This window comes from Oncorhynchus nerka, unplaced genomic scaffold (assembly GCF_034236695.1).
Source record: "Oncorhynchus nerka isolate Pitt River unplaced genomic scaffold, Oner_Uvic_2.0 unplaced_scaffold_4475, whole genome shotgun sequence".
Taxonomy (NCBI): Eukaryota; Metazoa; Chordata; class Actinopteri; order Salmoniformes; family Salmonidae; genus Oncorhynchus; species Oncorhynchus nerka.
Window position 1 is genome coordinate 2,373 of NW_027036828.1, and position 13,674 is coordinate 16,046.

The following is a 13,674-nucleotide window of genomic DNA, read 5'->3' on the forward strand; positions in this document are numbered from 1 at the left end:
CCCCCAGCTCCAAGAAGATGACAGAGCTCAAAATAAAAATTAGGAATATTCTCGTAAAGTCAAGTGAGCCATGACATATGAGCTCTTATTGTGAGCACACAGGACGGTGGCATCTTTCTAAGGTTTTTTTTATTTTCCCAGCAATCAGTACAACCAAGTCATCGTTATAAGGCATCGCCCTCTTTTTGCCCACCCCCAGCACCAGGTGTGGCCACTAGCCTATATGAAGGCCCAAAATTGTGTGTTCCTTTCTGCTCTGACAATGGCATGCCCATTCGTGCGAGATGTGGTGGATGAAGAAGCACTTGTGCTGAGGAGAGCCTTCAGGCGAGAAAGGGTCTTCAGGGACCGGTTGGACCCACTGGCCTTCCCTGATGACCATCTATATGAAAGATACAGGTTTTCTGCAGATGGCATCAGGTATCTATGCAGACTACTGGGTCCCAGGATTAAGCACCGCACTGCACAGAGCCATGCACTGAGTGTGGAGCAAATGGTTTGTGTGGCCTTGCGCTTTTTTGCTAGTGGAGCCTTCCTGTACTCAGTGGGGGATGCAGAACAGCTGAACAAGGCCACAATTTGCCGCACAATAAGGAGTGTGTGTCTGGCTATCAAAGCATTAGCAGATGTCTTCATCTCCTTCCCTGGCCACAGAAGACTCTGTGACATCAAAGAGGAGTTCTATAGGATTGCAGGTAAGAGGATCTACAAATTACAGGACAACTGTTAACACATAGTAGGATACTCATTACTTTGTGACAGGTTTCCCCAATGTCATTGGTGCAGTGGACTGCACACACATAAGGATAAAAGCCCCCTCAGGTGCCCATGAGGCCGATTTTGTGAATAGGAAATCCTTTCACAGCATTAATGTTCAGGTGAACATAACTTTTGATATTGTCCATTGACGAACACTCTGCATTGCCAGTGATGTGCATTGATTGGTGTAATATTCCTCATCTTATGATTTCAGATGGTCTGCAATGCTGACTGTGTGATCAGCAATGTTGTGGCAAAATGGCCTGGCTCAGTCCATGACTCCAGAATCTTTCGGGCCTCTGAAATCTATCACAAGGTAAGCCACACAACCCCTATTTATAACCATCATGGCTGTGTCAAGAATATCACTGTGTTTATGAGGTAGTAATGATGAGATTTTGTGTTTACAGGTGAATTCTCTGGTGTGTTGCTGGGAGACAGGGGGTATGGCTGCCAGCCTTTTCTCCTGACACCTTTCACAGACCCCCAGGAAGCACAGCAGGCCTACAACCATGCCCATGCCAGGACCAGAGTTGAAATGACCTTTGGCCTCCTGAAGGCACGCTTTCACTGCCTTCACAAATTAAGGGTCAGCCCTGTTAGGGCATGTGATATTACTGTGGCTTGTGCTGTCCTCCACAATGTGGCCTGCCTGAGGAAGGAGAGGGCCCCCAGAGTGCCACCAGCCATGGACTGGGACAATCCGGCAATCTTCCTGATGACGACAGTGGTCGGCTGCTGAGGGACCAATATGTGTTGAATTATTTTAGTTAGTATGTGTGCTTTCAATTTTGGTTAAATATGTCCTGCGGTGGCAGAGGAATTTGGTTTTTTGGGTTCGTTTTTGACGAATTTGGCCTCTTATGATGTTTGTGCGGTATACTGTGTGTAATACAAGGCTGCAGGGAGGCTACTGCATCCATTCATTTGTCTGTTCAGTTGATGTGTATGGATTTGTCCTGCATTTATTTTAGTGTGCAGACATGCAGGGTGTGTTATATACAGACCTTTGAATGTGTATGTATCATTTTGTATAATATGCTTGGATTCTGTGCTTTCCATCTTGTAGAGTCACTGTGACTTCAGTTTCGAAAGGAGCTGATGGTTTACCTGCTTTGTTTTGTCCTTATTCAATAAAGGAACATAATGTTACACATTGTGTTTTTATATTCATATGGAATGTGTATTTGTTTATATGACAGAGTACTAGGGCCACACTGAAGAAAAAGGATAAAGTCATAAATTTATGAGGCTGGTTCTTTCTGCAGAAAAGCTACATATTGTTTTTACAGTTTTGATACTTATGACAATGTGATACTTAATATTCTGGCACATCAGCATGTCTTTGTTTATGAAACCATACTGAAGTACAATTTCACGAAATGCCCCACATCTGTCATTTTAACAACTGTCCTCCTTTAAAACAACTGGTTACAATATTATGACTTGTGTTTTTTCCCCCTCTGTGGCCCTAATATTCTATCATTTATATATAGCCTTATAGTCTATGGGAAACTGTAAATTATCTAATGATAGCAACATCATCTAAAAATCATTTTTTATCCAAAATCATTGAAATTAATGATCACAAACGTTTAAATAATAACAGTGGGTCTAGTTATATGTGATAACAATGTATAGTGAGCAGTGAAATAACTATTGGTTTCCATTTGTGGTGACTGCTGACTGACATTAGGGATGAGATTAAATAGATCCTGGAATTTAGCCTGGTCTGGAGCAGGCTAGCTCCACAGAATAAATCTCCATGGTAATTTATACCATAACATATCCTCCTGCCCCCTATCCATCTTTAGTGCAACCGGATTACGGATCAATTGAGCCAGGATCACCAAGATATCCTGGCTTAATCCCTTATCCTAGTTTTGTGCAACAGGCCCCTGTTCAATAAGTTGTTGTTGTTTATAATGATGGTGATGATGATGGTGAAGATAATGATGACTTTATTGTATCAATTAGATAAATAGTTTTTGCATCATACTACATGTCATCTTAAATAGACAGACATGCAACACATAACACATTACATACATAGTGGAATAGACTTACAGACAGTATTCACATAGACAACCATATAGCACAATACAACACAACACAATATGAGCCTGGTTCATTTTCAGTGATGAGGCCCTGGACACCATTTACAGTTTCTACTTCAATGTATCAGGTGGAGTTATTCAGCAGCTATAGAGTGAGTTGTTGTTTATGTTTCTAAGACTGCAGGGTGGGAGATGCAACAATGTCCTTGAGAACAGCAGGAAGTGTGTTGGTGGTCTTTCTCTGGTCTGTAGCAGGTATGGTCTCATTCATAACTTGATCTGTTTATCAATCTACTGACATTTCTAAAAGGATATGAATCTCTTTCATGCTATTTTAACTGTTTCTTGGACACAACTCTCTCCACAGAGTGTCCATCCTGAACCAATTGTGACATGAACACTCCTCTGAACATGAGGACCATGTCCCCTGACTACAACACTGGCAGTCATTTATTATAATAAATTCATCTATGTATTTGTGTTTTGAGAATGTCTCTCCCTCCCTTCCTTTCCTCCCCCCCTCTGCGCCTCTCGCTCCACAGAGTCCATCCTGACCCTAACAGTGACACAGACTTAAGAGAACTACCACAGAACCTGGACTGAAGAGAACTACCACAGAACCTGGACTGAAGAGAACCACCACAGAACCTGGACTGAAGAGAACCACCACCACCATAGTAACATGAGACACAGTGATGGTGGGTTGTGTTTAGGAGTAGTATTAACATGAGACACAGTGACTGTCACGATCGTCGTTGGAACCATACTCGAACCAAAGTGCAGCGTGATCTGGGTTCCACATATTTATTTAATGAAAAGCACAAAAACAATAAAGAATAACCGAAACGTGACATTCAGGAGTGCTCACAGGCAACACAAAAACAAGATCCCACAAAATGCAGTGGGGAAATGGCTGCCTAAATATGATCCCCAATCAGAGACAACAATAAACAGCTGCCTCTGATTGGGAACCATACCAGGCCAACAGTGAAAAAAAACTTGATTACCCACCCTAGTCTCACCCCGACCTAACCAACATAGAGAATAAAAAGGCTCTCTATGGTCTGGGTGTGACAGTACCCCCCCCCCCCCCTCAAAGGTGCAGACTCCGGCCGCAAAACCTGACTATAGGGGAGGGTCCGGGTGGGCATCTAGCGTCGGTGGCGGCTCCGGTGTGGCGGCTCTGGTGCGGAACTTTGCCCAGACCACGGGCCCGGCCATTGAGCCGGGTGGAATGTCGCACCCGGACTGGGCACCGGCGTAGAGGAAGGCTCCGGCCTTGGAGCAGGACTGAACGCCATGCCTGGACTGGGCACCGGCGTAGAGGAAGGCTCTGGCTTTGGAGCAGGACTGAACACCGTGCCTGGACTAGGTACCGGCGCAGAGGAAGGCTCCGGCCTTGGAGCAGGACTGAACACCGTGCCTGGACTGGATACCGGCGCAGAGGAAGGCTCCGGCCTTGGAGCAGGACTGAACGCCGTGCCTGGACTGGGCCCCGGAGCAGAGGAAGGCTCCGGCCTTGGTGCGGGACTGAACGCCGTGCCTGGACTGGGTACCGGCGCAGAGGAAGGCTTCGGCCTTGGTGCGGGACTGAACGCCGTGCCTGGACTGGGTACCGGCACAGAGGAAGGCTCCGGCCTTGGTGCGGGACTGAACGCCGTGCCTGGACTGGGTACCGGCGAAGAGGAAGGCTCTGGCCTGGTGAAACGCACTTCAGGGCACGTGCGAGGAGCAGGCACAGGACGGACCGGACTGGGGATACACACTTTAGGGAGAGTGCATGGAGCCAGCACAGGTGGTACCAGACTGGGGATACACACTTTAGGGAGAGTGCATGGAGCCAGCACAGGTGGTACCAGACTGGGGATACACACTTTAGGGAGAGTGCATGGAGCCAGCACAGGTGGTACCAGACTGGGGATACACACTTTAGGAAGAGTGCATGGAGCCGGCACAGGTGGTACCAGACTGGGGATACACACTTTAGGGAGAGTGCATGGAGCCAGCACAGGTGGTACCGGACTGGGGAGGCACACTGGAGGCCCGATACGTGGTGCCGGCCCAGGTTTCACCGGACTGATATATGGACATTACAGTTTCTGGACAGCAGGCTGCATTAGACGATATATGGACAACAGGTAACAGTAGACTATATATGGACAACAGGTAACAGTAGACTATATATGGACAACAGGTAACAGTAGACTATATATGGACAACAGGTAACAGTAGACTATATATGGACAACAGGTAACAGTAGACTATATATGGACAACAGGTAACAGTAGACTATATATGGACAACAGGTAACAGTAGACTATATATGGACAACAGGTAACAGTAGCCTACATATGGACAACAGGTAACAGTAGACTATATATGGACAACAGGTAACAGTAGACTATATATGGACAACAGGTAACAGTAGACTATATATGGACAACAGGTAACAGTAGACTATATATGGACAACAGGTAACAGTAGACTATATATGGACAACAGGTAACAGTAGACTATATATGGACAACAGGTAACAGTAGACTATATATGGACAACAGGTAACAGTAGACTATATATGGACAACAGGTAACAGTAGACTATATATGGACAACAGGTAACAGTAGACTATATATGGACAACAGGTAACAGTAGACTATATATGGACAACAGGTAACAGTAGACTATATATGGACAACAGGTAACAGTAGACTATATATGGACAACAGGTAACAGTAGACTATATATGGACAACAGGTAACAGTAGACTATATATGGACAACAGGTAACAGTAGACTATATATGGACAACAGGTAACAGTAGCCTACATATGGACAACAGGTAACAGTAGACTATATATGGACAACAGGTAACAGTAGACTATATATGGACAACAGGTAACAGTAGCCTACATATGGATAACAGGCTACATTAGACTATATATGGACAACAGGTAACAGTAGACTATATATGGACAACAGGTAACAGTAGCCTACATATGGATAACAGGCTACATTAGACTATATATGGATAACGGGCTACAGTAGACTATATATGGATAACAGGCTACATTAGACTATATATGGATAACAGGCTACATTAGACTATATATGGATAACATGCTACATTAGACTATATATGGATAACAGGCTACATTAGACTATATATGGATAACAGGCTACATTAGACTATATATGGATAACGGGCTACATTAGACTATATATGGATAACGGGCTACATTAGACTATATATGGATAACGGGCTACATTAGACTATATATGGATAACAGGCTACATTAGACTATATATGGATAACGGGCTACATTAGACTATATATGGATAACAGGCTACATTAGACTATATATGGATAACAGGCTACATTAGACTATATATAGATAACAGGCTACATTAGACTATACATGGAAACAGGCTACATTAGACTATATATGGATAACAGGCTACATTAGAGTATATATGGATAACAGGCTACATTAGACTATATATGGATAACAGGCTACATTATAATATATTTGGATAAGAGGCTGCATTAGCCTATATGGACAACAGAGTACATTAGCCTATACAGTCAACACATCATCACTATGGTGATGATGATTGTGATGATATTGATGCCTTTGCTACTACCTGTACTGTCCAGCAGAGGAGGCTGGTGGGCAGATATATAGAAAGACATGCTCATTGTACTGGCTGGAGTGGAATAAATGGAACTGTATCCATTAATTATATTCCAGTCATTACAATTAGCCTCTCCTCCTATATCTCTGCCAACCAGCCTCCTTTATTGTACACAAGGTCCTTTATTATAATACAACAGTGTATGTTTGCTTAACTGTGACTTTGTCAAGTAAACAGTTTAGTTTTTCACTAGTTTATCTAATGTATTTCCAGTGTGTTATGTTGTTATTAACCCAACATTATTGAGGACATTATTATTAGGAAGGTGCAGTAATGTTGAGATACCAGTAGGCGGAGCTCTAGTCTAGAACACTGGAACCTTCAGTATTAATTTGATACAGCTGATGAGGAGTGATGGTCATGGGTATTAAATGGAATGGGTTCTAATTGAATGAGATCATAGAACTTAGACCTGTATATACAGAACTCAGAAGGACAAGAGAACACATTCTGAGCAATTGTTCACATTCTAAATAGTATAGAGGGCTTGCAGGTGTGTCACAAATCACCTAGCAACCACACCAATCCCTCTGTGGTCGACACATTGTTTAAATGGTTCTCTGTGTTGTCAAAATATCACGTTGGAAATATGACACATTTAGCTATTTTTATAAATGTAGTCCCACTCCTCAAAGTACATTTAGATATGTTGTCTGTTGCACAATCTCTGTTGAAATACAGTAACATCCCTTTTCTGATGTACTGGTCTGGTCATCATGCATGTTAATTACTTAAAGAGGAAGTATAAGGGCAGTTAAATATGTGTCAACCACAGAACTCACACTAACTGACAGCTAGTTGACTCACTGTACAAGACTTCTCCCCTTCAATTCACTCTGTAAGTACAATTGTCAATATCTTGAAATATAATTTGGGGTTATTTGTTTTTAGTCATGTATTTGAGGGTAATGTATCATTTTACTTGTTGTTCAGTTTTGAGCTGTGTTTTATGGCCAGTATTTATAAAGTGTGTCCGTGTAGGAGTGTTGATCTACATAGTGATGAGATGATTAACCAGGGTAAGAAAGACATGCAGACAAACATTGTAGCACTGCAGTGTGTGTGTGCATGTGGGCCTGTGTGTGTGTGACACAGTTGATTTATCTGAGGGCCCTTCAGAACCAGACTGATAGGGAGTAGGGTTTGAACTTTTCTACATCCACAACAACCAGCTCTCTAGACTTTGATACAGACTCCATGGGCCTTATGGGCCTTCCCTACAGATGCAGGGTACCTACACTACATGACCAAAAGTATGTGGACACCTGCTCATCAAACAAATCATTAAAAAATCATGGGCATTAATATGGAGTTGGTCCCTGCTATAAAAACCCATACTCTTTTGGGAAGGCTTTCCACTAGATGTTGGAACATTGCTGCTTGGACTTGCTTCCATTCAGCCACAACAGCATTAGTGATGCTGGGCACTGATGTTGGGCGATTAGGCTTGGCTTGCAGTCAGCATTCCAATTCATCCCGAAGGTGTTCGATGTGGTTGAGGTCAGGGCTCTGTCAGTTCTTCCACACTGATCTCGACAAACCATTTCTGTATGGACCTCATGCTGTAACAGGAAAGGGCCTTCTCCAAACTGTTTCCTCAAACTTGGAAGCACATAATTGTCTAGAATATCATTGTATGCCGTATCGTTTAGATTCTTTCAATGGAACTAAGGGGCCCGAACCATGAAAAACAGCCCCAGACCTTTATTCTTCCTCCACCAAACTTTAGTTGGTACTTTTTGGGGGGCTGGTAGTGGTCTGTCATCCACCAAACCCAGAAACGTCCGTCGAACTGCCAGATGGTGAATCGTTATTCATCACTCCAGAGAACGCGTCTCCACTGCTCCAGAATCCAATGGTGACGAGTTTTACACCACTCCAGCCAACGGTTGGCATTGCGCATGGTGATCTTAGGCTTGTGTCCGGCTGCTTGGCCATGTAAACCCTGTTCTAGCAGGGCAGAAATTTGTCAAACTGGAAAGGTGTCATCCTTTGACGGTGCCACGTTGAAGGTCACTGAAGTCTTCAGTAAGGCCATTCTACTGACAATGTTTGTCTATGGAGATGGCATGGCTGTGTGCTCGATGTTATACACCAGTCAGCAATGGCTGTGGCATAAACAGCTGCATCCACTCATTTGAGGAGGTGTCCACATTATTTTGTATATTTTGTTTCCCCACAGGAATAGTAAACCAACAAACATTTGACCAACTGGGGACGTTTTGTTGGTCCCCACAAGGTCAAATGCTATTTCTAGGGGGTTTAGGGTTAAGGTTAGAATCAGTGTCAGGTTTAAGAGGGTTTCTGTCTATTGCCTATTGCAACTTTCTGCCCTGTTTCTATATTGTACATCTAACCGGTCTGGAGACAGTGGGAGAACATGACAGGCCGAAGTTCAACAGGAGGAAGACAATTATTGATTAAGTGCTGAGGTTAAAAAGGTTTAACTTTAAAACAAATGTTCTAATAAAATCATAATAAAACATGCAAACTGGATCAATTAAATAAATAATCCCACCAAGTGTCACGATCGTCGTAATGATTGGTGAGTAGAGTTCCACATCTTTTAATAAATTAAAACTCACAAAACAAAACCTAACAAAACCTAACAAAACCTAACAAAACCTAACAAAACCTAACAAAACCTAACAAAACCTAACCGTGACACTACTGGTATGCACACAGGATACTATCTGTAGACAAGATCCCACAAAACACAATGAGGAAATGGCTGCCTAAATATGATCCCCAATCAGAGACAACGATAAACAGCTGTCTCTGATTGGAAGCCATAGCCGGGCCAACATAATTCATTAATCACCTAGATGACTCACCTTAATCACTATCACGCCCCAACCAACATAGAGAATAAACAGCTCTCTATGGTCAGGGCGTGACACCAAGAGATGAAGGGATTAAGTGCTCAAAAAATAAGTGCTAGGTTAAAGTGCATGGTATAATAAAATTCAATATTAAATATAAGACTAAACCAGTTAGAATCAGTGTTACGGTTAGAATTAGGTTTAGGGTTTGGAGCTAGGGTTCGGGTTAGGGTTAATAGGTTTTGGGGTTAAGGTAAAGGAAAATAGGATTGTGAATGGGAATTTTGTGTCCCCACAAGGTTAGTTTTACAAGACTGTGTGTGTGTGTGTGTGTGTGTGTGTGTGTGTGTGTGTGTGTGTGTGTGTGTGTGTGTGTGTGTGTGTGTGTGTGTGTGAGTGAGTGAGTGAGTGAGTGAGAGAGTCACTTGCTGTTTAGCCTCACAGCTTGAGGATAGGAGCTGTCATTGAACCTGGTGGTCAGTCTTTAGGCTGCTATACAGCTTGACGGACCGTAGAGGATTGAACATTTATCCTCCTATATTTGTGGATCTGAGAATAAAACAGCTTCAGAACAATCAATGTAGAAATGTTTGTTTGCAGTTTTAGATCTGTTCAATAAGTGATTGTTGCTGTTGTTGTTTTTGATGATGATGATGATGGTGGTGGTGATGACGACGATGATGATGATGACTATTGTATCCATTAGGGAATTATTTTTGAAACATACATCATGTCAGGATAAATAGACAGATGTAGACAGACATGCAACACGTCACACACATTACATACATAGTGCAATAGACTTACAGACAGACAGTATTCACATAGACAACCATATAGCACAATACAACACAACACAATATGAGCCTGGTTCATTTTCAGTAATGAGGCCCTGTACCCCATTTACAGTTTATACTTCAATGTATCAGGTGGAGTTATTCACCAGCTATAGAGTGAGTTGTTGTTTATGTTTCTAAGACTGCAGGGTGGGAGATGCAACAATGGTCTTGAGAACAGCAGGTGGTCGTCTTTCTCTGGTGATCTTTCTCTGGTCTGTAGCAGGTACGGTCTCATTCTTATATTTTAGTTGCCCAGTTCGTCAAACTACAGATAGTTCTAAAAGCACAACCATTTTTTACGTCTCCACTTCCCTTTAAACAGTTGTCTTTCACACCTCACTGAGTGAAGCTTATCTGTGGTTTTCATTCACACTCAACCAAAGAGTATCTATGTCTCAACTCAGCAACTATGGAACAAAGTGTTAGTGTGAGTCACAAGACCTTGAACTTAATGTAACGTCCTTGTGATGTCTAACTGTGTTTCAGTGGTACTGAGTCAGAATGTCTGGAGTGTTACATACACCACTCAGAGTATCTGTACCTTGAAGGGGTCAACAGTGGAGATGTCCTGCTCTTACACATATCCCAGTTGGCATAAAGTCACAACAACCTTCTGGTTCATCAAAAAGTATGACGTGGAGAATTATGTAAATCTGAGAAATGACTACAATGGTCGTGTGACGTACCGTAGTGATAAGATGAATGGCCACACCCTGAGATTCACAGACCTGAGAGAAAGTGACTCAGCTGAGTACAAATTCAGATTTATAACAGATCAGACTGGAGGGAAATATTCTGGCTATCCTGGAGTCACTCTGTCTGTTACAGGTACAGTGATATTATATATAGTATTGATCTGTTTATTCACTCTGTCTGTTACAGGTACAGTGATATTATATATAGTGTTGATGTGTTTAGTCACTTTGTCTGTTACAGGTAGAGTGATATTATATATAGTGTTGATGTGTTTAGTCACTCTGTCTGTTACAGGTACAGTGATATTATATATAGTATTGATGTGTTTAATCACTCTGTCTGTTACAGGTACAGTGATATTATATATAGTATTGATGTGTTTAATCACTCTGTCTGTTACAGGTACAGTGATATTATATATAGTATTGATGTGTTTAATCACTCTGTCTGTTACAGGTACAGTGATATTATATATAGTATTGATGTGTTTAATCACTCTGTCTGTTACAGGTACAGTGATATTATATATAGTATTGATGTGTTTAATCACTCTGTCTGTTACAGGTACAGTGATATTATATATAGTGTTGATGTGTTGAATCCTCTGTCTTTAGGTACAGTGATATTAATATAGTCTTGATGTGTTTTATGTCTGTTATAACATAGTGTTGATGTGTTTAGTCACTCTTCCATCAGTGATATTATGTATTGTTGATGTGTTTAATCACTCTGTCTGATACAGTGATTTACATATGTATTATTGTTTAATCACTCTGTCCAGGTCTTCAGGGTTGACATTGGTGACTGGTTCTGGAAAATTGTCTTGATGTGTACATGGTATAAGGAATGTCTGAATTGATGATTTGAGAACGTCCACTCCTGCCTCATTTGAACTAGACAACAGGTCATTGATGGTTTTAATGTTATCTACTCCAGACCTGCAGGTGAAGGTGACATCATGGTGGTCAAGACACTGACCTGTAGCACCACCTGTACTCTGACTGACAACCCCAACCCCACCTACATCTGGTACAGGAACAGTAAGATTGTACAAAGGACTCCTCCCCCTCATACACAGTCTACTTTAAAACTGAAGACAGCTTCTACTGTGCTGTAAAAGGCATCAATTCTCCTGCAGTGTGTGAGTGTGACTAATACACTTTTAAAGTCTGTCAAAATCCTCCAATACATCATTGGTCAGTGTTGATGTTTAGTGAAACAGACATGAGATAGAGCTACTATTCCATTTAGATTAATGGTGGTTGATGTTTAGTGAAACAGACATGAGATAGAGCTACTATTCCATTTAGATTAATGGTGGTTGATGTTTAGTGAAACAGACATGAGATAGAGCTACTATTCCATTTTAGATTAATGGTGGTTGATGTTTAGTGAAACAGACATGAGATAGAGCTACTATTCCATTTAGATTAATGGGTAGTTTGATGTTTTAGTGAAACAGACATGAGATAGAGCTACTATTCCATTTAGATTAATGGTGGATGATGTTGTTTAGTAAAACAGACATGAGATAGAGCTACTATTCCATTTAATTAATGGTAGTTGATGTTTAGTGAAACAGACATGAGATAGAGCTACTATTCCATTTAGATTAATGGTGGTTGATGTTTAGTGAAACAGACATGAGATAGAGCTACTATTCCATTTAGATTAATGGTAGTTGATGTTTAGTGAAACAGACATGAGATAGAGCTACTATTCCATTTAGATTAATGGTGCTGATGTTTGAGTGAAACAGACATGAGTAGAGCTACTATTCCATTTAGATTAATGGTGGTTGATTTTACAGTTTTAAATACTTCCACCATTTTGAAAAAATGTACTTGTGTTTCAGCTGTTGAGGGTCACAGTTATTTCACGTGACTTACACCCATCAGAGGATCTGTGCTTGAAGGGGACATCCAGTGGACATATCCTGCTCTTATACTTATCCCAGTGGGCATACAGTTTTCTGAAACAATCTGGTATACAAAAGAGAAGGCTTAATGAGGCGCCTCAAATCCTGAGCCCGGGGTATGGAGGTCGTGGGAGTACCTTGGAAATATGCAGAGTGACTCCATCCTGAGAATCACAGACCTGAGAGGAGGAGGATTCCAGCTGAGTATAAGTTTAGATTCAGAACAGATCAGACAACCTGGGAGCCCACCTTCCCTGGAACAACTCTGACTGTCACAGGTAACACTGCAGGTCACATCCTATCAATACTGCAAGCGATTACTTTATGATGTACTCAGTGTTTTAATCCTCTTTCATTAGGTCTGCAGGTGAAGGTGACTCCTGCCACTGTGACAGAGGACAGAAGGTGACACTGACCTGCAGCACCACCTGTACTCTGGAGTGACAACCCCAATGCCCACCACATCTGGTACAGAATGGACATGTAACCAGCCAATCTAACAGTCTGTTCCTAAACCCAGTCAGCAGTGAGGATGCAGGCAGATACTCCTGTTCTGTAGAGAGGACATGAGGATCTCACTCTGATGAGAAGAGATCTCACTTGTCACATGTGGGGATGTGTGATCCATCTCCACTTGTATTCTTTTAAGCTAACATCTTCTCCTAATCTATTCTATCCATTTTCAATCTTTGTCAAGTTCCATGATTGTACTCATCTCATTACTGTAGTAACTACAGAGTACTTCACAAACACTGTATTGTTACATTAATGTCTAAGTTATGCATATTTATATTAATATTTAATTTATTTTAATCATAAATCCAAGTTCCATGATGCTCCTCATGTAAAGCTCTATGTATGAACAATGTGTTACATATTGCCCACCAGACG

At 41.8% G+C, this 13,674-nt stretch overlaps 1 protein-coding gene and 1 long non-coding RNA gene across 2 annotated transcripts; both read left to right on the forward strand.

Moving 5' to 3' along the window:
- Positions 1 to 213: 213 nt before the first annotated feature.
- On the forward strand, positions 214 to 1,581 carry LOC135566518 (putative nuclease HARBI1). The gene is made up of 4 exons (XM_065014213.1): positions 214 to 695; positions 763 to 878; positions 974 to 1,075; positions 1,170 to 1,581. Exons 1-4 carry the CDS (start codon positions 224 to 226, stop codon positions 1,227 to 1,229), a joined length of 750 nt encoding a protein of 249 aa, XP_064870285.1. The 5' UTR covers positions 214 to 223; the 3' UTR covers positions 1,230 to 1,581.
- A 5,680-nt stretch (positions 1,582 to 7,261) lies between these two features.
- Positions 7,262 to 11,449, forward strand: LOC135566519 (uncharacterized). The gene is made up of 3 exons (XR_010462117.1): positions 7,262 to 7,346; positions 10,309 to 10,392; positions 10,656 to 11,449. It is a non-coding gene; the product is annotated as an uncharacterized LOC135566519 (long non-coding RNA).
- The last annotated feature ends 2,225 nt before the right edge of the window (positions 11,450 to 13,674 follow it).

Bases quoted from the DNA above. Each gene is read 5' to 3' on its own strand.
- LOC135566518 (XM_065014213.1), top strand. From the start codon at position 224: ATGAAGGCCCAAAATTGTGTGTTCCTTTCTGCTCTGACAATGGCATGC. The intron at 879-973 runs GTGAACATAACT...TTATGATTTCAG, and splicing joins TTCACAGCATTAATGTTCAG to ATGGTCTGCAATGCTGACTG. The intron at 1,076-1,169 runs GTAAGCCACACA...TTGTGTTTACAG, and splicing joins CCTCTGAAATCTATCACAAG to GTGAATTCTCTGGTGTGTTG.